General features: G+C 48.9%; 1 protein-coding gene and 1 long non-coding RNA gene across 2 annotated transcripts in view; both read right to left on the minus strand.

The window, feature by feature from the left end:
• MED27 (mediator complex subunit 27) overlaps nt 1-26,628 on the minus strand; it is a 197,517-nt gene that overhangs the window by 8,415 nt on the left and 162,474 nt on the right. Inside the window, exons 5-6 of the mRNA XM_004269073.2 lie at nt 20,487-20,594; nt 12,419-12,460 (exon numbers count right to left, since the gene is read on the minus strand). Of these exons, the coding sequence (XP_004269121.1) occupies nt 12,419-12,460; nt 20,487-20,594 (150 nt within the window). The remainder of the gene's footprint in view (nt 1-12,418; nt 12,461-20,486; nt 20,595-26,628) is intronic.
• LOC125964823 (uncharacterized) lies at nt 975-1,887 on the minus strand. Its single transcript, XR_007478089.1, has 2 exons — nt 1,772-1,887; nt 975-1,017 (listed from the first exon to the last, which is right to left on the minus strand). It is a non-coding gene; the product is annotated as an uncharacterized LOC125964823 (long non-coding RNA).

Raw genomic sequence — 26,628 nt, forward strand, 5'->3', positions numbered from 1 at the left:
GGACTGGGCGCGACTTCTCTGGCCCCTTTCTCTCGGACCAGTGCACCTCGCCCGGGAGCGCTCCCTCATAAAGCTCACTTGAAGCTTTCCTCTGTTTCGCGGTGCCGTTTGTTAAGATCCGACCTTACACGTATGACGTCTGTGTCCCGCTCATTCAATCCCCACAATAGCTGAGGCGGGTGCTCCCCTGCGTCCATTTTAGAGACGAGGAAATGGGGACTTACAGAGCTTGGGAAGATGCCCCGGGCCACACAGCTGGCGAGCGGCAATGGGTACGTGGGCCCAGACCCTGCAGGCCCCAGCCGACACCGCCTCCCTCCTAGACACCCTGGCCAGCTCTCCGGTTTGCTGATAAAGACACACGTCCCAGGGGCCCCGGTGTCATCTGCCCACCACCTCCCAGCCCAAAAGTCTAAGGCAAGCCAGAGGCCCACCGCCAGGCGCAGGTTAGACCTGCAAATGTGGCTGGTGGGTAACAGGCTTCTAAGAGCAGAAAAAACTGGATTAACTAGAAAACGTCCTTCTCCAGAAACGGCTGGAGTCGCGCACCAAAGCTCTGTTTTGGCATCTGGCTCCCAGGCAGGGCACGGACTCAGTTTGTACATTACTGGGCAGGCAATCTGGCCAAATTCAGCCTCTTTCTTCAAAAGGCCCAGTATATTCTCTTAATTGCCAAATGGTGGCAGCTTTTTCTAGTGCCGACATGATCGTTTAGTTTCTTCAACTTCCCATCACCAATTTTAATAGAAGGAAACAAAGCTAATTTGCTCTTACGTTTTCCCTCCCTCCCTCCCAAACTTCCCCGACTGGTTTTCAGGTTCCCGACTGGTTTTCAGGTTCCCGTGGCTGAACTCCAAAGCAGCAGGTAAGACATGGTTGTCAGATGTTGGAGAAATTCACCTGCAATGATCTTCCTTTTTGTCAAAGCATTCCACCTTCAATATTTTTTTGTTTCCCGCTTTTCAACAACAAAGTTGTTTTTTTTGCTCAGCATCCCAGATGTGGGGAAAAACAGGCCTGGGGCAACAACAAAAAATTGCTATTAACTAATTTAAATCGACTCTGGACCAGTCTGGCCGCGGTTCGGGTCCCATTGTGATGCCGAGCTAATGAGATTCCCCTGGGAGATGAAAGCCACCCTGTCTGGCGGCTGAGGCCACAGAAGGGCACTAATGCTCCCGAGAAAGGGAGGCCATTCATCCACCAGTGAGTGCTGGTTTGAAAAGAGCTCCGAAAAGATCAAAGCAGATGGCGAACCCAAGGAAAGAGGGAGGAGAAGACATGAAAGTAACAATCAGCCAGGGAGACAGGGGATGCGGCAAAGAGGAGTGGGGTGCGGGGGAGAGGCCGGGGGCAGAGACTGTGCTGAAACCAGCAAGGGCGGGAAGAGGACGCGCACGGAAAAACAGGGCGACTCCAAGGAGTACGCAGACACTGGGGACTTCGCCAAGAAATGTCCCGTTTCATCTCAAGGCAAAGAAAAACTGCAGATGCTCTGGCTTCGTCTGGGGTGGGCACCTCCTCCCCCTCAACCCCGTCCCGAGGCTGGACTGCAGGTGACTTATTTACTTAAAGGAGGGCGGCATTTCTATTGCTGCCAACACACCCACTTTGCTTTATGAACCTTACTTTCAGTTTTCTCCTCCACCAACCAGGGCTTACTGAAATTCCCTCTCCCCCAGGCTCAAAGAGGCAGAGAAAGAAGGTCTTCCAGCACCCAAACTGATGGGCAACCCAGCTCAGAAAGGGAGAAAGGAATCTTTCAAGAGACCTTGGAACAGCTGCCGGTCAACACACTGAAGAAGACGACTCCAGTCAAAACACGTCCCCAAAACTCCTCCACCATACTGTGTGCAAAGAGCTTCTGACGCCTAGAGGGTCCTTCGGAGGTCAGGAGTTATTTTAGCTGAACCCTAATGGAACCGCCTGCACTAACGGCAGGTTTCCAAGTCGACGTCTACTGAGCACCAGCTCTGAGCGAGGGCTGGTCTACACCACGCAGCCCAGTGAGGAGCCTGGGCTTTGGGGCCAGACTGCACAGATCTGCAGTCACTTAAGAGCTGGGTGACCCTGGACAACGATTAAATGGGTCAGTGCAGGGAAAGTGCTTGAACAGTGCTTGACAAATGGCAAACACCCACCAAATGGGAGTCATCCTATCTTTTCCTCACCATCCCCACAACCTTGTGATGGCACTACAAATGGAAGACAACTTCCACTCCAAGCGAGGGAGCAAAGTCACAGGGAGGTTAAGTGACCTGCCCAAGCCAAGCAGCAGAGCAGGGCCCTAGGCCTTCGGGGGACAGAGGCTGTGGGAGTGTGTGGGAAGGTGGCACATGAGGCCATCTCCTCCCTACTAGGGAACGGACCGCAAGACTCTTAGGGTAGAGGTGGGACTCAGTCCCAAGTCCGTTCGCTTACACCTCAGCTCTTACCACGTACACAGCTGTCACTCTGCCTCACTACCAAAAGCTTCTGCCCATCTTACTCAACCACCTACCCTGAACCCAGCACCTACCCTGAACAACTCCCGACACAGGACCCTCAAGAAGATCTCAAGACTGAATGAGTCTCCCTGCCTTGCAGAATGACAGGAGGAAACGGGGCAAATGAAAGCCGGCAGTGTTAAGTCAGGTGGGCAGGCATACTACTCAAGGAAAATCAAAAGTACAGCCTAAGGGGGGGGGGGGCTAAGAAAAGGGGGAAATCCCGCTGTTGTAGTGATGGCTTTGGCATACAGAGCCCACTCTTCTTCCCACCTGGGCCCTCCTTGAGCTGTGAGGGCAAAGAGAACGGCTTCAAGTCCAGCAAGACTATTTTCTGCTGAAGGTCAGCCCCTTAGAGCCTGGGTTTTATGGCGGCCAGACAGACTCTGTTCCTTATCCACAAGGGAAGAACAAAGGACAGAGTGGTGGTACACAGAGAGGATCAGTGAGACGCAGGGATGGGACCAAAACTCTCCTAATATATTATCATCCCCCAGCAGTTTCCTCTTTTAAAAAGCAACAATGTGTTGTATTTCTTGGTGGCCCAGGGACTGTCCTCGGGGATTCCTGAGTCCACTAAAGTTGTAGGCATCGTCCTGACTCTGTGCGGGCTTCCAGGCTGGAGGGGAGAGCTTGCAGTGCAGCAGAGGTGAGGCGTACAGACTCTGGAGGTGGGCTGCCGGGCACCACCCCCCAGCTTCTGGAAGGCTGTCTAGGCTGGGGGCCAGGACCTGTGCTGTTAAAAAGCTCCCCCGGGGGATTCTGATGTCAGCAGTGTTGGGGAACCACAGGTGAACGGGCCGCTGCAGGTCTCTGCCCACTTCCCACCACCAGGGGGCAGGACTGCAGCCACACAGCGCGGGGTGGGAGCTGAGCCTGGACACTGGCTCCAGGAGCTAGGTGGCGCTCTTCCCAATGCAACGGACTAACGGCACTGAGTACGTTATCTTACCTGCCAGCACGCAGCCCACGAAGCCCAAGCCCTCCCTGGCTGAGCTAGGAGAGCTGGGGCCTCTGCCTATTAAAAGTATGTCCCGCAAGGTTAATAAATAGGAAAAGTTAAGTACAAGTGTTTAGAAGTTGCTTATTTAAAAGAGAAGTCTGGTAGGGACCCAGATCTGGCTCTCCTCCAGTCGATACCTGCTTCCACATACTATGAAGAGGAGCTTCTCTCTGGCCTGTATTAATGTGAACAAAAGGGAAAGAAGACCCGGAGCCGTCGGGAGGCCGGGGTACAGTCCTAGGTTCATCACCAATTATCTGGGTGACCCTGGCCGCATCACTCCCCCCGCTGGCCCTTGGTAAAAGAGCACGAGGCTGCGATCACTGGGCGCCTCAAGGTCTAGGTTTTCAGTGGACACCACTGCAGGGCCTGCCTGCACGCCCCCCGCCCCCCCCGAGGGTACCTCAGTGCCGAGCTCCACCCTCAGGCCAACCAGCGTCAAGTGAAAGCCCTCTGTTCTTTTAAAAAGGACACGCTAATCCCAGCAGGGGGCAGGGGCACCAGGTTCCTGCCCCCCTCCACCTGCTGCCCTGACATGATGTCACGGGGTCCTCAATTTCTGGGCCAGTTACCAAGAGCTCAGAACCAGGGAGACGATCAGCACAGCACTATTCTTGGGAACCTCTTCCCATCTCGGTGGGTTTCAAAGAGACTCTGGAGCGCAAACTAACAGGCAGCAAAGCCAAACATTTGTTACTTAGTCGCACACATGCTGGTCCTGCAAGTCCAAGAAATATAAATAAACTTTCATCTGCTGGATATGCTTTAATGCTATACAAGGAGATCAATCCAAGAGTTTGGGGCTCTACTCCGGGGTTTGCCAAAGACAGACCCACCCTTGACGAGAGGGACACTAGGAATCTCTCCAAAGGAGAAAATTCTTTGTGGGTCTGGGAGTCAAAGATGTGAACCGAGTGTGTTAAATGTTTAAAGAGACAGCAACCCTGCCAGCAACGCTGCTCCCAGGATGTGCACTGGTTTTATGAAGAATATTTAAAACAGCCCCAGAAGTGCTCATTTCATAAAAAGAGGAACCATGGTTATTTCAAAATTGAAGGCTATGAAGCCAGTCCTGAAAGTGCTGGGGGCAATGGGGAGCAGTGCAGAGACTGGCTTCTAAAACTGGGAAAAGAGTCCAGGAGAGCGGAAGCATGGGGCTTTAGCTTTTATTATGCAGCTGGAGTCTCTAATCTGTGCCCTGGATTCGTGTGCCCCGGGTTCGGCAGGCTGAGAGGCCCAGGGAGGAAGCACCACGGTCCAGGGGGACCAGGGATTTACTTAAGACAGGATCAATACTTCCTTCTCTGCTGATGAAGGAGTCATTTGCATGGGCTCTGAAGGGCTTAAAACTGTCCACCGGAGCCTGGCAGTGCTGCTCGGGATGAGACGAGGGGCAGGGCTGTCTGGGTTGGAACTGGGGAGGGGGAGACAGACACTGCTGCTCCATCCTGCTTCAAGCCCCCTGTCACAGCTCTGAGATCCAGCTCTGTCTGAGAAGGATGATATCTCGTCTGTAAAGTGCAGAACATGGCCTGTGGCACAGAACAGGGCCTCCATAAAGGAGTTTCTGTTTGGTGTGAGGGGTTCCAACCCGACCCTCTTCAAAGTCCCAGCCAAGATGTCACTGATGCCCCAAAGGGAAGCCCCTCAACTCCCAGGAGCCTTGACAGCAGGCTGGGCGGATCCTCCAGAGGCAGCTGTGCCTCTCCCAGGTGTTAATGTGGGGTGCCAATTCCGTGAGGCAGATACTCTTATGATCTCTGTTTACAGATGAGGGAACTGAGGCAAGTGAGGCCACACCGAGAGCAGTGGTCAGCTGGGGTCTGAACACGGGACAGCCCAGCTCCCAGCCACTGCCAGAGCACTGGGGGGAACGCGACAGGAGGCCGGCCAGGACGGGGGAAGGGAGGGCGCTGGGTCTCACGGGGGGGCAGACAGACATGCTGCCAGGAAGGTGCCCTCAGCAGCGGGCGGCCTGTGGGGTGGTGGGAAGGGGCCCGGGAGGGCAGGAGGCCGGGCTTCCCAGAAGCGACTGCTGGGTTCTGACCCGGGGCACACGAGTCTCAGGCAAACCCCTCAGGAAGAAAGAAGCTGCGAGATGAAGGCAAGTGCTCTGCGCCTCCCTAATGGCAGAGAACCACAGACCGCTTCCCGCGGCGGGCGCGTGGGCGTTCCGGCTCCACTCTCACCGTCAAACTGGGGCATGGGCTCTTGGTCATCACCACCCTCAGCAGCGGTAGAGGGAGCCCTGCAGAGGGAAGGTGCTGGGGTATCATAAGGGGAAAACAAGTGATCAAATCTACCCCGGGTTTCGGAGCTTGTGAATCTTCAAACGCGACCCTTAGGAGACAAGGTGGTGATAAAGGCTCTTGAGCTGCAGCGTGAGTGGAGTGACCCCCCCGCCCTTCTCAGCTCCCAGGGACCTGGGCTAACCCTTCACAACGTCCCCTCCCCTCTTACTTCTGCGGACCCAGCCCGGTCAGTGTGGTCCGGCTCTCAGGTTAGGAAGGGGCTGCCCTCCGGGATAACCCTGGAACTGTCCGTCGCCTCTCCTGTCCCGAAGCTTGTCCACAGCCCAATGCTTGGCTCCTGCAGAGTTGCCACCCGTGCACGCCCCGCCCCGCCCCGCCCCGCCACTGAGACCACGGACGGGAACCTCTTTTCCTTCGTGAAGCTGCCCCCCGGCCCTGCCACCGTTCAAAGTTGCTCCCTCGGCTTTCTGATTGGGGCTGCCAAGACACACGTGTGAGGCAGCGACAGAACACACAGAAACAGGACGCCAAGGCCACCATATACGGTCCATCGTACGCAAGCTCTCCTCTTGGAGGAAGTTGGACAGCGTTTGAGAGAAAAGGGGACCACGAGAGCAACGGGATCCAGAAAAAGCAAAGGGCCCTCCTACGACATGCGACCCCCTTTTGGAGGCTGAGGGGGCCCCTCTAGGCGCGGGGGCCTCTGCCGACGGCCTAACCTGGGCAGGGCAACCGCCAAGGGCGAGGACAGAGATGTGGCCTGCAGCCTGTGGGCTCTCACCACAACCACAGCCTTCTCCGGGGCCTTATCCGTGCTGTTGGAAGAGGGGCTTCTGGAAGGAAATGGAAGTGAGCTGGGAGGAAGAAATCTGAGATGTTCTAGAGCATGAGATTGAGAAGAACTGAACGCCTGTTGACTGAGTCCCTCTGGTGACGTGCGACGCTAGAGCAGGTACAGACACTCAGCCACGTGGGGACAGCCCCCCTTCCCGGGGCTTGGAACGAGTAACAAGTTAGGTCTGCCGCATACTGTTTGGGCAGGCACTCAGTTTAAGCCAGGTACTCGGTGTCTCCAACATTTCAGAGAACTGGTCCTTCTAGGGCTCACGCAATCTTGTCTATTCACAAGCACCGGGTGGCCGCTTGATAAAGTCTGCCCCACAGAGGCCAGTGTTTGTATCGAAGCATGAACGAGGGAGCGAAAAAATGAACGAAGGAGCGAACACAGGGATGAAGAAGCAGTGGCGGCCTGCTCAGAACGTTATCCATCACCTGTCCACGGCTAAGCTCTGCACGGGACTGAAAGGCTTACTTTTGCCTCTGCTGCCTCTGGAATAATGACTGTGGACGAAGAACCGGACATCTGCGGCTATGACTTTTGTGCTTTGCCTCCAAGTGAAAGAGCTGCGACGCAGGTGCCAGTCCCTCCGACACCATCTCTCTCGTCCCCACCTGCCCACCTGGGGCTGCACACACACACTCCAGCTCTTTCTGGCCTCCCTGCCAAGATTTAACGCAGTAAAAGTAGCTGCAGAGTTGCTCTCGCTCTTCCTAAGTTACTGGATGAAAATGCCCACTGTTTTGAAGTTAGGAGGTTAAAGATCAAAACAGTGAGCGCCCCTGCAGAGTTTAAATGTCAGAAAAATACGAACACGCTTGAAACCGTTCCCGGCTCTTTGTGATTCTGCCCTTTCAGACGGTGCCCCCTATTCCGAAGTTCCATTCTCTGAGTCTGCTCTGCGGGAGGCTTGCCGGCTATAAAAAGCTCCTCCGCCCTAGGACCGAGTGCAGAGAGCCTCCGGGACACCGCGGTAAATGACGGGAGCCTGTCGGCAGCCGCGGCTCCACGGCCAGCTGTCCCCAGCCCTCCACCGCCGGGGAAGGGGGCTAATTGCTGACAGTCCCCATCACAGACAAAAGGCAGGTCGCGTTTAGCGTCATGCGGTAGGATCTGCCACGGGACCTCGTGTGCTTGTCTTTAACCTGGGGAGCCAGGCACAGCCCGAGGAGAATCTGACAGGCGCGTGTTTCCATCCTCTCAGCGCCTGGTGCTGTTTTCCAGAAATAAAAAGGCGAGTGTAAGCTTGGCTTGGCTCTGCGAGGCAGTGTCCCCTCCCACCCCCGGCTTTGTCACCTTGAGGGAGAGACCTGGGGGGGCTTCCCGCCTTCCCATCAGGTCTCTCTCTGCGGCGGCCACCGCTGCTAATTGTGGGCAGGAAAACACACACAACACACAGCAACTGAAACCGCATAATGAGCGCCAAGGAAAGGAAGCGCTGGGGCCCTACCTACAGCAGAGCAACGCGGGGAGACAGCTGCCCCCGCGCTGCTCACAGAGCCACGGTGGCTGCTAGTGTCCCCACCTCAGAGCTGGGGCTGGGGCGCAGTTCCGGCGTCTAACCACACGGTTAGGACACTTGGGAACTGTTTCCTGCCTGAGAAATGACCTCTTATCGGTGACCAAGGATCCTCCTTGACCTTGTACTTCCCCAATCACTTTTACTTCTGTTCCAGGTTGAGTCTTTCTGGGTCAGGTTGACAACTGAGCCTCCCCCAGCCGGGTTACTTGGGTGTAAGCAGGCTGATGACGGGCAGAAGGGAACGTTTACCACTGTGCTCTCGAGCAGTGTCTTTCCGGGAAATGCTACGAGCAACATCAATCAGGACACCTCAAATTTAAGTGGGTGGACAGGAAGAAAATAGAATTCTAAGCAAAAGCTGATACTAAAAAGCAGAGTTTGGAAATGTTGCCACCTAATCTTTTCTTTTGGCATTTTGAGTTTGAAATGTTAAACAGCATCCTGTCAACTGGACCAGGCCTTCAGAATCTGCAAGGAACACGGCGGTGCCAGCTTTGCTTTCAGTCTGGCTGTGGAATAGGGAGGGCGGCCCTCTGACCCACAACATGGCCTGAAACTAACACAATGAAATAAGCCCAGTGAGGTCACCCCCCATCGTGATTCCACGTTCCACATTCCTCAGCTTCTTTACCAACATCTTCTGCAAGAACAAGATCCCAAGTCCCTGTGAGGCAACGATGATTAGTTGGAAAGCTTTACTGATAAAGGATTAAACTGAATTCTGTACTACGTTATTTTCCAATATATTCCTTAATTTGACAGCAAATGGACAATGTTTCGGTAGGGACGAGCACGGACTCTGTAATCCACTAATTCTTACCTGCCCCTGAAAAAGGAAAAGAACCTCAACATTATCAGCCTTTTGTTCTCATCAGAAAGCACTACCTCCTGTCTCCAAATTATGGTTCTTTAATCTAGTACAGGTCAGTCTCAGAGGTCAAGTCCATTTAGTTAAAAAATAGGTGAGGGGAGGGATGACAAAGGAACCTCAGAAAGGGCTCTGCATAAATACGGATAACATGCCATTCACCAGTTGAGATAACATTCCCATCTCTACAAATTCATCCATTTTTACTGCTTCAGACATGTTACATAAACTATGAGGAGGGAACTGGCGGGTGCTCCTAAATCTCCCCAACTAACCAATATCAAATTTTAAACGCTGCTGCACTGCGCGTTTAAACACTGCTGCACTGTGAGTTTAAACACTGCTGCGCTGCGCATTTGTAATTTTAAACAAATATAAAGAGTGCTTGGCAGGTTATTTTTAGGGGCGGCAGAATAAAAATACAGCACTTTCTCTCCAAATCTAAGCTTCACCAAATCTGTGTTTCACACATTTTACAACTTCCTAATAAACTTTCTGCTTGCATTCAAAAATACTTAATACTACACAGAACATTAAAAACTATATTTGCCAAGGCAAGCCTGAATGGAAATTGGACATTGTTAAAATCCCAGGTTATGGGTCTGCGATGCCCGGGGCCTCCGAAGTCATTGCCCGCTTGTTGTGGAGCCAGAGAGTAACTCACTGAAATACCACAGAGGACACTAAGATAAACCAGGTTAAAAAAAAAACAAACCAAAACTGTGTTAACGTTCTTCACTGGGAAAGCGAAACAAGATGCAGATACGAGCAGTGCTCTTTCTCCTCAGAATGCTTTTCAGCCACAGCTGCTGGGGGAAAATAAGAGCTGTCAGCAGGGACAAAGTTAGCAACTAAGGCCGAGGCTTTATGCAAGCTGAACAGGTAAAGGCCTTGGCTATGGTCACCTAGATAAGAAGGCCAAGGTTAAAACATCGTTGCCTACACTAAAGCCCACACGTGACTACGCACTTTTTTTTTGGGTGGGGGCTGCGTTGGGTCTTCATTGCTGCGCGTGGGCTTTCTCTAGTTGCGGCGAGTGGGGGCTACTCTCCGTTGTGGTGCGCGGGCTTCTCATCGCGGTGGCTTCTCTTGCTGCGGAGCGCAGGCTTCAGTAGTTGTGGCTCGTGGGCTCAGTAGTTGTGGTGTGCAGGCTCTAGAGCGCAGCCTCAGCAGTTGTGGCGCACGGGCTTAGTTGCTCCGTGGCATGTGGGATCTTCCTGGACTAGGGCTCGAACCCATCTCCCTTGCACTGGCAGGCACACTCCCAACTACTGCACCACCAGTGAAGCCCGTGACCATGTACTTCTTTCCCTTAGGCTCTGGCCCAGGGAGGGAGGCTGTTTTTTCCTTTCTGCATCTAAGTTGCCCAGCTGGGTGAAGGACTGGGGCTGTCAGAAGAGCCAACACTATGATTCTCTTTTTGAAATGAATTTTAAGTTTCGGATTAGTTTCAGATTTACAGAAAAGTTGCAAACATGGTACACATAGCTCCCATATACCCCTCACCCGGTTGCCCCACTGTTAGCATCTTTCATTATTGGGTACGTTCATCACAACTAAGAAACCAGCGTTGATTACTTATTATTGACTCAAGTCCACACTTTATTTGGATTTCACCGGTTTTTCCATTAATATGTTCTTTCTGGTTCAGAATCTAACCCACGGTAGCACACTGCATTTAACTGTGATAAGATCATGACATTTTCATGCTTACGTAGGCTCCCTAAATGTGTGGCGTTACGCCTCAGACCGCTCCCCAACCCTGGACATCTGTCCTTTGCTTCCCCCTTTCACTGTAAAGGGGCCCAGGGAGCAACGCGAGTTGAGGTACATTAGACGCCAATAGAGGGCTGGTCCGTGATGCTCCTTTGATACAGAAGCCCAGTGCTCACTGCTTAATGCGGATGGGCTTTCCTTTTGGGTGATGACAACGTTTTGGAACTGGATAGAGGTGGTGGCTGCACAACAATGTGGAAGTCTAAGAGCTATGGAATTGTTCACTTTAAAATGGTTATGTTATATGAATTTCACCTCAACTGCAAAAAACCCACCACCCTATGCTAAGCTACCCGGCACACCCTGGACACAGTTTTTACTCAAGTGGGGATAACTCGGGCCCAGCTTTCAAAATCGCATCCTTCCTCCACACTAATCCCTCCACTGGCTTCTCACTGAACTGACAGTAAAATCCAAATTCTGCACCGGGACCTAAAGGCACCTGCAGGGCCGGCCCTGCCTCGCGTGCCTTCCCCGCCGCCCTCTGCCAGCTCCCATCGCACGGGTCCCAGCGGTGCTGGACCGTGCAAGTCCCTCCTCCACAGCAGCTTTCAGGGCTGCTGCTTCCACTGTCTGGGACCCTCTTCCCGTGGCCTTTCGCGTGGCTGGCTCCTTCTCCTGCTTCCCGACTCAGTTTAAATTTTGCTGCATAAAGCCCTCCTGAGACCACCCTGATGCGAAGGAGGTCCTCCTGTCCTCGACCACAGCCCCCGGTAATGACCTGGAGTTCTCTTATTGATTCTGCTTCCTTGTTTGTCTTGTTTCCCCTGTATTCCTAGCACCTAGCATAGTGCCTGCCCACGGCAAAGGGGCTCAATAAATAATCGCTGTTGAACGTGAGGAGGCAATGAGTGGATTTACAACCAACTCTTATTATTTGCACTGCTGGATGGAAGCGGACACAGAGGATGGAGAGCACAGAAGAAAGTGGCTGGTGCCCTGCAGGGGACCTGGCCTGAGGGCCATGGGAGAAGCTTTCAGAAGCCTCTTCAGAAGCCTTCAGAAGTATTGAGCTGGGCCAGGGAAGGGGCCCTTCCACCACTGGGAGCTGGGAAATGGACTTTCTCTGGTCACATTTCATTTTTTTCTGACATTTCCCAGAAAGTATTTCTTGGGGAAGCCCAACAGCTGAAAAAGATGCCACTGTAATACAGAGTGGGGGTGGGGTAGGGCCAGCCCTCATTGCTCAGCCCATCCTCACCCTTAAGGCACCTGTGTAGATTACAGGGCTGTGAGAAACTGAATTTAAAAACTGTGGGTTGAGTCTGAAGCAACTCAAAAGCCTCTAATTTTTTTTTAAAGGCATAATTTATATACAGTAAAATTTGCCCTTTGTGGGCATATAGTTCGTTCCATGAGTTTTGAAACATACTGTTGTGTCATCACCGTAATTAAGACACAATATTTTCATCACCCAAACATGTTCCCTTATAGCTCTTTGGGGACAATCTCCTTCCCTCACTCCTAACCCCTGGCAACCACTGATATGATTTCTGTCCCTAATGTTTTCTTTTCCAGAACATGACATAAATGGAATCATACAGTGAGCAGCCTTTTGTGTCTGGCTCTTCTCACTTTTTAAAAAGCCTCTGATTTAAGACCAATGTTTACACCTCGAAGTATTCATATTTCCCTTAGCGCCTCCTGAGGAAGAAGCAAAAAGTACAACTTACCTTCTGGAATACTTGATAGTTGGATTTGGACCATATATCGAGCTGTGGGGGGGAGAGATAAAATATCGGCATCAATTTTAGAATTCTGGACTCCAAGAAATGATATCGTAACTACTGTTATTAAGCTTGAAAAAAACACATGATTATAGAAAAACAGAATCTTGGGGTTGAAAGGATCCTAAATGTCGAGCCTGAACTTCCTCTTTATCAACCTGTGGTGATTTGAGAAGACGATACGAAGAGGTATAAGAAGTCAACCTGAGGCACTTGCTGCGTCCGCAGCCCCGTGAGCTGAGCCCCTCGTTCACTTCTCTAACTTTGACCCCTGCCACGGTTCTCTTGCGTCACCCAACATGCCAAGGTCAGTCCTGCCTCAGGACCTTTGCACCTGCTGTGCTCTTCGCCTGGACTGCTTTTCCCACAAACCCTTCCATGGCTCCTCCTTCACTTCCTTTGGCTCCAACATCACCTTGTCAGAGAGGCATCTCCCAGTTACTCTACAATATTCCCATACCTGTTGTCTTGCTTCTCTTTATTCTTTCAAAAATTAAAAATCTTCACAGCTCTTAAAACTAACTGAAGCTTTTACTTCTTTTGTTTACGTTGTCCTGGCACAGGACCTAGCATGTTACAGGCATGCGTGGAGGAAAACAGTGACATGTTACCTCCAGATAACTCGGAAGAAAACCTCAAAAGAAACATAGGAAGTTAATTCCCTACACTATCAATCTGGCTGAAGAAAACTGTTGGGCAGCGGGTCACATTTGGGAGGATAAGTCAGGTTTCTATCATGATCTTAGTGCCGCGGTTTAGCCCAGGGCTTAACAAATGTAGCATTTAAAGACTATTCAGACATTGTGGAAGGGATAAGAACAACTTTTTGTATCTTTTCGTTTCACCCAATCACTGCCAAGATGACAGCGAGAAGCCAAAGATTCTACATCTAAATTATTGGAAAAGTCACATCAATATCTGAAGCAATAGAGTTCTCTTTCCATTTTCAGCCCACAGCGGCTTCTTCTGCAGTTCTCTGCTGTTTATCCTTCCTGCCTGTTCACATCATACACAGGCTGACATAAACACAGGGCCATGGAAAAAGAGAAAAGGAAGAATCTGCATATAGAGTGAAAAGTTCGCTTTAATTTAAAAGAGAAAATTACATACATATAAAAAAACCTTCAGTATCTGCAAAATGTTTTAAATAAAAAAATCATCCAGAGAGAAATACGTACAGGGTTAGTTAAGAGATGGACTCTCTAGCCTGATTGTGGCTTCTGAAAACACACAGCGCTCACTCCAAGTGAGGGTGTTGCTCTTTTTGAAGGCGTTGAAATACATTATTCAGGACCCTAGGGACCAGTTCTGACCACCTGGGATAGAAGGACGCTAGACGACACGCCCTGCTTCCCAGGCGCACAGGGGTGAGAAAGGGATCCGATGACAGTGGCTTCCCCTTTTGCTGTGAAGGTGCAGCAGGCAGCCTGTACTTGATTTTCTGCTAGATTTAGGCCAAAGAAAGCCATTTAAGCAGGTGTTCTAGAGTTAGTGCCCTGCCTCTCCTCAGGGCCAGCAGGAAGAGTTCAGAGATTCATTTCAGGGAGCCGGGACTGATGCAAGTGAATGTTCACTAGCTGCAGCCTATTTGCTACAAAGGAGGGCGTGGCTACCAATTGTTTGCTGGCTGCAATATTCAAAAAGGAGCATTCTGGAAGCTACAAACTTTCAGTCCCATGAACGAGAAATTATACTGAACTACAGTGTCAGGGAAAAGAAACTAAGCATCCCCCAGTACTCTGGGCAAGCATTAGAAAGATCTTAAAATGGAAAAGCCAACCTTATGGTAACTGGGGCTGAATCTGCAGTCTTAGGAGCAGCCTGTGGGACTCTGGGGATTAGAATGAGTATTTTAGGGGTGGGAATGTGGTCTCTTTTCAGATAAAATGGAAACAAACCCCACAGACGACCAACTGCTTCAGCACAGATTCACCTGCTCTAAGGTTACACGTCAGACATCAAAGGTCCTCTTGATGCACAGGAAGAACTGGTGATAACAGTGACAGCTAAATTCACTCACCGAAATGAAAAATCCGAATGCCCCAAAATCAGCAGGCAAAGGAACGCTGACTACGATGCCCATCAGCATCTCCGGCACAGCCGGAGAGGGCGGATACCATCTGCAGATGACCACGTGTTCAGCCTGCGTCATCTTTCTAAAGTCTCCCAGCGATCGCACGAGAATGATAAAATTATTTCCAATTCACAGATGAGGAAACTGAGGCCCCAAGACGTTAAGCAGCTTGTCCAAAATCACATCGTTAACATGTGGTAGAGAATTCAAAACCAGGTGTGTCCCCAGAGGCCCAGCTCTTAACCTGGGAGGCAGATGGCCCTGTACCTAGAATTCAGAGGGAATGCTGACTCCCAGTGGCCCCTAAGCTGTCACAGCTCAAAGTGGTGGTGGGACAGTCTTGCAAAGCTCAAGGTGACAAACCTTTCAGGCCTGCTGACGTGACAAACATCGCCACTAGAATTCCTTCAGCAGCAGGTGAAAATCACGGCCGCTTATCAGAAAGTTATCAATTCTTCATTTCAAAAAATAGTACAATGAAACTATAAATTATCTAAAGTTAACACTTCCAAATAAAACCCAAGCCTCACAGGCACTTCAACGTCTAAAGCTTTTATTTATTAGTAGCTTCGTCTTGCAAGGTCAACAGGTGATGTGTCAGTAGGGGGAGGGTGCTATAAACCAGCCATGGTGATGGATTTCTCCATGGTCACCCAAGTTTTCAAAACCACAAACTTCTACTTGGTCATCTGCTTACGTCTGCCCACCCTCCCCTGGAGAATAAAAAAGTGAACAAGTTTTACAGGTCTGTTCTTCTTCAACTTTTCACTTTCAATCAGGACATGCACTTGTTACTAAAAAACTGCTGAAAGCACAATTTCAGGGCATCCTCTGCATATGAATTAAACCGGATTCCCCTTCCCCGATAAGTAACAAGAGGCCATTTTTCTGAAGGTTGTCTGAACAATTTCAAAGGCTATAACAAATCAAAATGTTCCCTGCATCTAATATCAAATGGGGCTGATGCCAACACTTATTAGAGGAATCAGATTCAAGCTTCTTCCCCCAACCGCCTCGACCCAAACACACACACACACAACTCTGAAGTGGGAAGAATGCGGGGATCAGAAATTACCCTGGAGGCAGCTCTGGCTGTCTTTGAAGGTTCCCTTTGATACCACCATTTCTTTTCCTCTCTTGTGCTAGGAGGCTAAAAGCGGCCTTTTTAAAATTGATATGGGATAATTAATGAAGCTATAGCATTAACATAACCTAAATCCCCTAATAAGATAAATTCAACCGAGACACTTATATTTTTTCAGCTAAGTCTGACTGGTGTGAAGTCAGGACAATGGCCAGGTATTCAACATGCTGAGTCATGGCTCTTTGCTCCTCCCTGATGACAATGAAGAGTAGGGTGGTAAGTCTTAACAGCATTTTTATATTTTGTTCGAGGAATCAGTCTGCTGGCGCTTGGCATCAAAAATACGCATCACAGGTAGAGACGCAGGATGATCAGGGTAGAGGCCGTGGCTGTTAGTGCAAAGTGAGGGACAGGCTTGCTGGGATTCTAATGGGGGGAAAACCTGCCAGAGCTGGAAATCGGGGTGGCGTGGGGCCACTCTTGTACCAACAGGGCTAAGAACCCTTTCAGAAGCTGGCTGCTTTCGGTTTGGAAGAAGACAGACACCTGCACAGGCAGGAGGAATTCGCAGTTCAGACCCCGAAGCCGAGGCGAGGCTTTCCCAGCCACACCTAGTGCATCAGGGCAGCGATCCACCCCCAGATCCACCCCCAGGCAAGCGCTTAGGCACCAGCTCAGCAAATGCAGGGCTGCACCTCTGCAACAGCAAAGCCGCAGGCAACGTGTTCTTAGACCACACCTCAGGCTCCGGAGGCTCCTTCCAAACCTGCATTTTGTTTGGGATGTGCCAGACGGGCCAACACGTTAATTGCACTAATGCTTGTGTGTATATAAATGTATAAGTTCACATATACCAGTATCAGTACTAAAAAGAGAACACTAATAATGGCTGCACAACTTTATTTTTATCATTTGTAAGGTACTCTGAAAAAAAGGGGTGCATCGAATTGGCTGGGCTTAGATTCTGGGCGAGCTTCTCTGACAAATGCGGTAAATGTGCCTTTAAAACAACAAGTGGGGACTTCCCTGGTGGCACAGTGGTTGGGACTCCGAGCTCCCAGTGCAGGGGGCCGGGGTTCGATCCCTGGTTAGGGAACTAGATCCCACATGCATGCCACAACTAAGGAGCCCAGGTTCCGCAACTAAGACCTAGCGCAACAAAATAAATAAATAAATATTTAAAAAAACAGCAACAACAAGAACAAGTGGACTCAGTCCTCCTAATCGTGCTCTTCCTGCTTTTAGGGTCCCTGCTTATCTCTAGGCCAATGTATGCAGCTGTGAAAGGAAGCAGGAGGTCTCCTGTACCACCTTTGCGATATGACTCAGAATTCAGGCTCCCAGACACACACTCACTTTCCTTCTGGTGAACAGAGAACCCACGCTAATCCCTCCTTAGGGAGCCACGACCCGTGTGCACCTGCGTGCTTCCTTTATTCTTTATTTACGACTTCACTCCCTGGTGCTCCGTCTAGTGCCCGTCTCTCATTTCTTTTTTTCTTCCGGCTCTCATTTCTGATTCTCCATTCTTCCATCCCACCTAAAGCATCGTCACATCCCCAGGAGGCTTCTTCATTACCCCCTCCCACACACTATTATTCTACTGTGTTTTAGGCACTGAGGTATATCCACAGGAGGGAGAGAGTCTCGGGACAGAGCCTGGACCCTCGAGGAGCCCCTGGCATATGGAGGTTTGGGACCTGACTCGGTGAGTGACTGTAGGCAAGTCATTTTACCATGCTGGGTCTCAGTTTCCTTGTCTGGAAGATGAGTCTAACAGTGGTACCTACGGTTCCATAACCACTGGAGGCAAGGTCTGTTTCGCACAATGTCTACCAGACCAAACATGGAGGACGCTAGAATATTCATTAACTGCAAGACAGACATGCAACAAATAATCAGGACGGACTGATCCTAGTGCTAGAGGAAGACTGTTCAAAATGCCACGGAGGTTCGAGTGGATGACGATCACTTGTACTGTGAGTAGAGGCAAACCCAGGCCTGCCATCTCCAGAGCCCGTGCTCACAGAAGAGGCCTCTGGGAAAACGGGGGCCGGATGAGAAGGGACAGAGCGCTCAGCCAGTGTAAAGCCAGTAAGCACGCCAGGTGGACGGGAGGGGGCAAGCGTCCCAGGTCAAGGGCACAGAGCACAGGTGCAAGCGTGGGCAAGAATCTGGCACGTTCTGGGAGCCACAAGTGGCACAAAAGGCTGGACAGTAAAAGACGAAATGTATGTAGAGAGTGACGGCAGATGAGGTCGCAAAGGCGGGCAGAGGCCAGACCACTGGGCATTTCCATGCCTTGCTAAGGGGTCTGGATTCTATTCTACAAGCCAGAGTTTTCGGAAGTGTGTTTTGCCTAACACCGGTGTCACAATATGCTCCAAGAATAAAGGAAGAAAAAAGATGGATGGTCAAATTAGCTGGGAAAAGACTGCATACGATGTGCCCCTCTTGGGCACAGGCACTTAGGCAAACTAAGTGCTTAAGAATTTCCACAGCAAAGAAAGAATCCTACTGAACTTTCTCTAACCCAGGGTTTCTCAAACTTTTTTGATCATGGATTGCTTTGTGCCTAACATCTACTAATATCCCACTTTGCTGCTTTGGGCAACGGGGACATGGCAGAAAGCAAGAAATCATCCCCTTGGCTATGTATTTCAGGAAGACAGCTCTGGAGGCCAGGTGAAGGAGAGACGGCGGAGGGAAGCAGGACTGCAGACTGGAAGTGAGGAGGCTGGTGCAGCGACTCAGCGGAGAGAGGAGAAGCGAGGAGTGAAGATGGATGGGAGGGGCCCAGCGGGAGGGATAAAGAGGGAGACTCGCCAGGACCCACTAACAGACTCCATATGGAGACAGCGGAAGGAAGGCCTGAGCAGTGAGGTTGTACAGTCACCCTGGAGAAGGACCAGCTGAGGGAAGCTGAGGTTGATTTTGGACAGGCTGAACTTGAGGTCCATCTGGGGAGGAGAGGTCTGACCTCGACACAAATCAGGAGTGATCCCTGTGCGGGGGACACATGCAACCACAGGGGTACATGTAAGAATGGCCAAGGGGCATGAGAGGAGGGGGAAGAGAACCCCCAGTAATCTGGGAGTCAAGGGGGTAGATGGGAGGAAAGGAACTACCCATAGCAGCTGAGGAGGAGTAATCAGAGAGAAATTCTAGAAGAATACACGTGAGACTATTTTCTAATTCCCTTGTTTTAAGTGCAGAATAAAAATAATACTAATCATTTATTGACTATTAACTAGGTGGCAAACCGCTTGTGTTATTTCGGACACTTTCGGTATGGGGCAGTTAAATAAATATCATGTTCAAGATTGACACTGATACTTCAAAACAGGTGAAACCTCCACTCCTGAGAATCTCCACGCAGAGTGTGCCTCACTGGCGCCCTGCATCTGGCGTCTCTTACAGCATGGTCATTATTAGTACCTAGCTTTTATGTATTTATTCTTTATATCCCCAAGTCACTTGTAAGTCCTTGGAGAGTAAGGGCGTGTTTCAAAGCAGGGGTGACTATAAAGTTGTAAATCTTGAACAGAGGCAACAAGAACCCTGTCTCTAGATGACCACTGACTCGGGCTCTTGGCGAGGGTCTCCACCGCCCCAGCCTCGCCTCTGCTGCTGCGAAGGAGTTTGGAATTTCTCGTCTAGAATCGCCATCTGAGTTTCTGAGTCACATACACAACAGATCACACTTGCCCCAATTATCTGTTTTATTCTCCACACTTGCTCCAAAGACACTTTGGTTTTTCCAAAAGGAAAAAGGAAAGCTTCCCTGGAGGACTGCTTTTCTCTCAATGGGGAGATGTATGAGAACTCTGCAGGGACCTGGGAGTAAGAGTAGCTTCCCATGGTGACAACACTCAAGTGGAATGTGGACATTCGAAATGCTGGGTTACTTGTTCAAAATACAAACCCACTTTACAATCCCAAAATACAGACCCACTTTATGCGTCACACCTTTTATATAACACACTCTTATGTGCTAAGCTACATTTGTCCCCTGTTTTGGGAGAACAGTCTATCCTCATTATAATGTGGCCGTTGGGTGGTAAGTGCTGGTACAAACAAACTTTTAAATTTTAACGGGATTCATGAAGAGAAGAGAAAGCTCCAGGGAGAGGTGAAGATGCAGGCTTAGTGTCAGGAAGTGACCAGGGTGTATCTGGGTGGGTATCTCTGGCAGAAGGCTCATTACGCTCTGGAAGCAAACACAAATGAAGGCTGTCGACTCCCATTAGCATCTTCTGGTGCTCTCTGCATCTCCATATGGAGAAGAGAAATTAGGGGTTCACGTGGGTGAACTTCGCATGAAACAAATCACTCATGGAAATAACTCATCTTTTTTCAATTACAGTATTCAATATGGACTGCTATGGATAACCAACTTCTGGGGGCTCCTTGCTAGTTTCAAGGAAAATGATCATTATCAGGTTGTGTGTCACATTAACTTGAATTTTCCTCATGGTTCTAGGAAAAGCAAAATGCTGAACCCTGGGCTATTGATGTGCTGTGCGACTAGGCAAAAAAAAAGAAAAAAGAAAAAGAAGGGAAAGAAAAGAAAGGAAGAAAGAAATCCATTTCCTCAGAAGACACATTTAATGAGGCAACTGGGGGTCTAAGGTGATAAATTAGAAATTCAACTAAGGGTAACAGGCTTAAAGGAAAAAGCAGAAGCTTGATGAAAAATGCAAGGGGAGAGAGAGAAATGTTTTTTGTAAAGTGTTCAGCTTCATACTGATACAGCTGTGATTGCTAGTGTTTAATGTCATTCATCTGGGACTCTATTACCTTTGTTCTGGGATACAGAAAATAAAGGAAAAAACCAAAGACTCCAGAATGCTTACCTTGCCATCCTCCGTGTGGACGTTTTCATTATACCCCTTTACTATCGTTCGATCAATGAACAGGCTCCGCATGACAACGATCACTTTCAACACCTTTCCCAAGGTCACCTGTCAAAACACACGTGTACAAGCAGGAATGCTTACATTGGAACATGCAAATCACATGAATTGGGCAAGACAATGAGAAGAAGAGAGGATCACCTCTCCTCCTGTTCCTGAGAGACACACCAGTGGACACTCGGAGGAAAGGCGCGGTGGTCGCGCCTTGTGCCAGCCTCCTAGGGCGTTTAAGGTGGCGCAGGTCCCAATTCATCTAACTACCCTGAATTTATTTATAATATTGGCTTAGAAACTCTCAGGATAATTTCCAAATGTTTACTATCTGCTGGATAAAGTAAGTTTCCCTTTTTTTTTTTTCCTGTCTTAAGATTACCTTCTTCAAAGACTATCCTACAATTCTGGCCTTCTAGGAGTTAGAGCACATTTGTTTTCATATTATGTCATGAGCCTATGTACACCCACAGACTATGTAGAGAGTACAGTAGAGGGATGAAAGGCAGGCACCAGATATCCCCTGGTTGAACTACCCATTTTTTTTTTAATATTTATTTGGCTGTGTGGGATCTTCGTTGCGGCACGAGGGATCTTTTTTAGTTGCGGCATGTGGGATCTAGTTCCCTGACCAGGGATCGAACCCAGGTCCCTTGCACTGGGGGCACGGAGTCTTAGCCACTGTACCACCAGGGAAATCCCTGGACTATCTATTTTTAACAGCTGGTAAAAAGTGGAGCAGTTCTGAAGGTAAACGAAAAGTAGCTGAATTTTATCTCCAAAAAGGAACATGATCCTGTAAATACATTTAAGTGCTTTTACTCTCTCAGAACCTAAGCACATGTTATAGATTAAAAACAAACAAACAAACAAAAAACCTAAAAAGAGTGCAGTTTCACACATGCCAGGGAAGAAGTGACCTGCTGGGCTTGCTGAAGAGGCTCGGCCTTCAGGATAGAAACGGCGCCTTCTTCTCTTTTCAGGGCTCACGAAACCCTTCTGATGCTTTGTCAAGCCTCCTCTTTCATTTCCTAGATGAGATCCTAAAAGCAGACTCAAAGGACCCAACCCAAGGCCCACTGTCTGGGTTGGTCCATGAGGCTCTGACAGCACAGAACTGGCTAAAAGGAGTCCTGCTGGGCTCAGACAAGAGTCTCTGCCCCAAGCAGCAACCCGAATCCTGCAACTCAAGCAGCAGGCCATTCTCGGGACGCCACCTTCAACCATCCTTTCCTTACAGTTCTTAACCTACTGTTCAAAACAACAACGGTCTTCTCTTCTTGATCAGTCCTGGGTGTCAGTGAACATTACTAATACCTAGCTCCTTCAATAACGTCTAGTGCTGAGTTGATCTCTATTTCTATATGCCCCAATTAGTACAGAATATAAACGGGGTAAGAAAAAGATATGACGTGCTTATTTACATTTAAGAGAGTGTTAAAAGCGCCTTATTTCTGGATAGTGCTTTTAAATATTGCTATACCATGTAACATTTAATAGGTCATTTCTTGCATAACTGGAAATCACTATTTAAGGATGCCAGTAAACCAGCAAGGTAGTTAACAGAAACTCTGTCTCTAGTTTACATGCAGTCTTGGAAGGAAGCAAGGGAGGGAGAGGAACCCAGTTACAGTTCCGGCAGTCATAAGCACCGAAATTAACAGCCCCTCGCTGGGTTACAGTGAAGGTCCAACATACCCCGTCCAACAGTGCCACCATTTTCTAACATATTTTAACTCTCTTTGCTAAAAAGCGTAGATAACTAAGCAATTGTTTCCTTAAAAGAAACAAAATCTAGCTGACTTTAACTGATAAATTCCCTTAGTAATTTCTCAAGCTTCTTAAAATGAAATTAAAAAAAAAAAAAAAACAGGGCTTCCCTGGTGGCACAGTGGTTGACAATCTGCCTGCCAATGTAGGGGACACGGGTTCGTTCGAGCTCTGGTCTGGGAAGATCCCACATGCTGTGGAGCAACTGGGCCCGTGAGCCACAACTACTGAGGCTGCGCGTCTGGAGCCTGTGCTCCACAACAAGAGAGGCCGCGATAGTGAGAGGCCCACGCACCGCGATGAAGAGTGGCCCCCGCTCGCCACAACTAGAAAAAGCCCTCACACAGAAACAAAGACCCAACACAGCCAAAAATAAATAAATAAATAGGAAAAAAAAAAAAACCACACTAAAGATACTAGAAATGTTATATTTAATTTTTTTTGTTTTTATAAGTGATTTTTGGTATTTTAAAGTTAACTAATAGTAAAACAGTTAATAAATGTTTATTATGGAACAATCTAAAACTAGAGAAAAAAGGAATAAAATAATTGTTTATAGATTTTCCGTCCAAAGCTAATCACCACGTTAACATTTTGGGGTGCTTCCTTTTAATCTTTTTACTATCAAAGATGCACGGTTTTTGAATTTTTCACGTTTATAACTGAAACTAAACATATAATTTCAAGTCAAAATTTTGTTTAAAATTACGAGGTAACCATCATTCCATATTGCTGTGTAGTCTTCAAAACTGGCATTACACGTGGCCTGGCATTCTATTGAGTGGCTATACTATAATTTCTTTAACCATTCACCTATTGCTGGACATTAGTTGCTTCCAAATTTTCCCTAATATTAATATTAGGCTGCAATGTGCCCTTTTGTTCACCAAATTTTTGCTGCATTTGGTATTACTTCCTGAGGATAGACTGGTAGAATTGTAATTACTGGGGCAAACAGTACAAATATTTTAAGGCTTTTAATACAATCTACCAGAAGGGTTAAGAACAGTATTGTCAGCACCCCACTCTTATCAGCAGTGGGTGTTATTAAATCAAAATAAAATCCACCCCCTCCCAGAAGTACCGACTTAATTACCTTCTTTAAACCTTTCATTATGGAAGACTTAAAAAAACATATACAGAAGTAAATGAAATAGTATAAAGAACCCCCATGGACCCATCCCAATGTCAACAGCTACAAGTCTCGGGCAGATCTTTGTTTTACCTATACCCTCACCTACTTTTCCCTTCCTGAATTATTTTGAAACAAATAACAGCCATGGTCTCGTTTTATCTGTAAATATTTCAGTCTGTATCTCTAAAAGATAAGGGCTCTGAAAACAAAAAAACATAGCCATGCTGCCACTCCACATCTAAAACAACAACAGGAATTCTCCAGTGTTATCAAACCTGCAGTTCGGTCAGTGTTCATTTCCAACAGTCTCATAAATGCCACATTAAAAAAAAAAAATTTGCTTGTATCAGGATCTGAGTATGGTCCACACAGTGGAACTGGCTGACCTATCTCATAAGTCTCTCCTAAACTAAAGGTATCCCTCTCTCTATCCCCTCTCCTCATGCTATTTGCTGAAGAAACTGGGTCATTTTTCTATAGAGTTTTCCACAGTCTGGATTTTGCAGATGGCGTCCCGGTGGTGTACATGTTACTCCTTACTCTGTACTTCCTGTAAATTGGTAACTAGATGAGATTCAGGCTTGATTTTTTTTTTTTTTTTTGGCAAGACTACTTCACAGGGGTGTCACAGACTACCGACAGGAGACATGTGAGGTCAGGGGTCTCAGTTTGTGATGCTGGCAGATGATGACCCATTAAATTCACCAGGGTTACAGACGGTTGTATTCCAATGAGATCAACAGCCTTCATTTATTAGCCGGAACACTTTTATAAAGAAAAACTTCCCCTATCTACTAACTGGTTACCCAGCGGTAGAATTTATTATATGTGTGAGAGAGGATAAATGCTCAATTCTTTCCATTTATTTACCAGCTTTCTTTTTTTAAACCTTTAATTTTATATTGGAGTATAGTTGATTGACAATGTTGTGTTACTTTCAGGTGTACAGCAAAGTGATTCAGTTATACACATACCAGTTTTCAAACAACGCACTGTTTCACTAGTTCACTTCCAATGTAGATGGCTTAGTTTTTTTCCCTTAACATTATTATAAACTCAAAGCGTGAAACATATTTGATATATTTTTGTCTGATGCCATTGTTCTTCTTACGGATGCTCGAATGTTCTGTCTGTGGCTGGTGGGCATCTACTTGAGGCTGAATCCTTTCGTCGTAACCCTAGTCTCTGTGGTGGCTTCCTTGCTGTCTGGTATATGATAGCCCAGGCCTGTCCTGTACGGTTCCCACCTGAGGTCATGAGTCAGCCATCTCCTCAAGCAGCTCTGGCTCTTTCCAGTGGGAAATGGTATTTCAAGACCGCAACCAGAGCAAGGGGCAAATCATTTTTTGATAGGTTAAATTTTTTGTCTTTCATGCTGTGAATCTGGATTAGGATAGTTTTTCCTTTCCCCCTTTTTTTCTTACCCTACATTCATTTATGTATTGAGGTTTAAGCGTTTCAACTTCTTTTCTAATAAAAAAATACGATACTCCGCAGTCATATGGCCCCCCCCTACTCCTGCCCCCCCAGTCATACTTCACACCTCTGCCCTCCACCCTCAGCCCGTCATGCCCCCCCACCCCTCCTGCCCGGTTTGCTCTGGAGTCCTGGGATAGGCTGGTTCTCCGTGCCCCGCCTCGTGCGCTGTGGCTTCACGCTATCAGGGAAGGCGCATGAGCCAGGCAGGCTCACCAAGAACACCCCTCCAGCTTGTGTCTATCCTGGGCTGTGCTAGTTTATGGACACTCAGTGCTATGAAGTCTGGCTCTGGTTTACTTTTGTTATCTCTTGAACCCGTCAAGGTCTGTGAAGTTTGTCAATTCTTATTTTTTATAGAGCCAGAAAGGACCCTGGTACTCAACTAGATTGAACATGCACAGAGTTATGGCTTTCTGAATTTCTAACATGGTCATAATGAAACTGCATACACAATTTTGAAGCTTAACACTTCGAGGCTTTGGAATCAGGTGCATTTGGAATCGGGTCTCGGCTCTGCTACTGGAAAGCTTGGCCCAGTTACTTACCTTCTGTGAACATCACTTTCCTCCAGCTAATGGAGATAATGACCGCGAGGAGTCAAGGAGACAAGGCGCCTGGTGAGGGGTGTGGCGCGGGGCCTGGTTCCCAGGGGCAGCTATTGCTACTCAGCCCAAAACCTTGTCTGGACTTCACAGAGGCGAAATGATTTGAAGCCAGCTAACATCAAAGCTGGAACCGGAAGGGCTGCTGCCTCCGGTCCAGTGAAATTGCCGCCTATGCTAATTTGCCTTTCTGCTGTCACACCTGGGGCTAAAGGGACACTGCAGAGAGTGGGTGACAGTTGTGCAGGCCCTGAAGTATGAACAAAAATGTGTTCCTGTTGAATGACTGCTGAGAGTCTGCGAGCCTGGGGTGCAGGCGGTGTGGGGAGGGCACGAAGCTGCCACGTAGGCTGATCTTGCGGACTCCCAGAAGAGGCCATTTACTGTGAAGGTCAAGCGCACTGGGACTCTGTGCCACACCTGTCCCTTACAGGCAGGGTGACCAAGGGCAAGTCGGGCCACCTCTCGTGCCTGCTCGCACAGCCGCAAGACGCGGAGGCGCCCGCTGAGGAATGAAGTGCGACGACGATCCGTGGGAGACACGCGGCCGCGGGCCATCAGCCTTCGTTCTCCTCAGAGGTGGTGCGGTGGAGAGGGTCCTGTGAGCCCTTCGAGCCCTGCCCTCAAGATGGAGCTTCACGTGTGCTCTTCCCAGCTCGCACGTCACCCTATAGTGATTCAGATCCTTATGTATCTGGACTGTGCCAGTTCCTAACGTATCTGGATGCAGCAGGTTGCAGTGACCTTGGAGTTTAGGTAGACTGATCCGGCGGTGCACCATATACAGACCACCAGCACCGTTCTACAAACTAGCCAATGCTGGCCATGGCCGGAGCAAAACGCCCAGAGACGGGACCACAGGTCGGTGTTTGGCAACTGCTACGGGATCCCACAAATAAAGCTAACGCATCTGGTACCGAAGTGGGCTTGCCGTTGTCAAGGTAACCCTTCTACACTGAGCAGGTCACTCACTACCTCTGTGTCTGTCCCCGTGTGTTCAGATGGCAAGTTGTGAAGAGTCTAGGGGTGCACTGTGCTTCCCCAACGGGGACCAAGGAGCGCTTGGAAAGGAAGCCGCTGGGCTGGACCACCCAGCCGGCCGTCA

The sequence above is a fragment of the Orcinus orca genome, chromosome 6, assembly GCF_937001465.1.
Source record: "Orcinus orca chromosome 6, mOrcOrc1.1, whole genome shotgun sequence".
Taxonomy (NCBI): Eukaryota; Metazoa; Chordata; class Mammalia; order Artiodactyla; family Delphinidae; genus Orcinus; species Orcinus orca.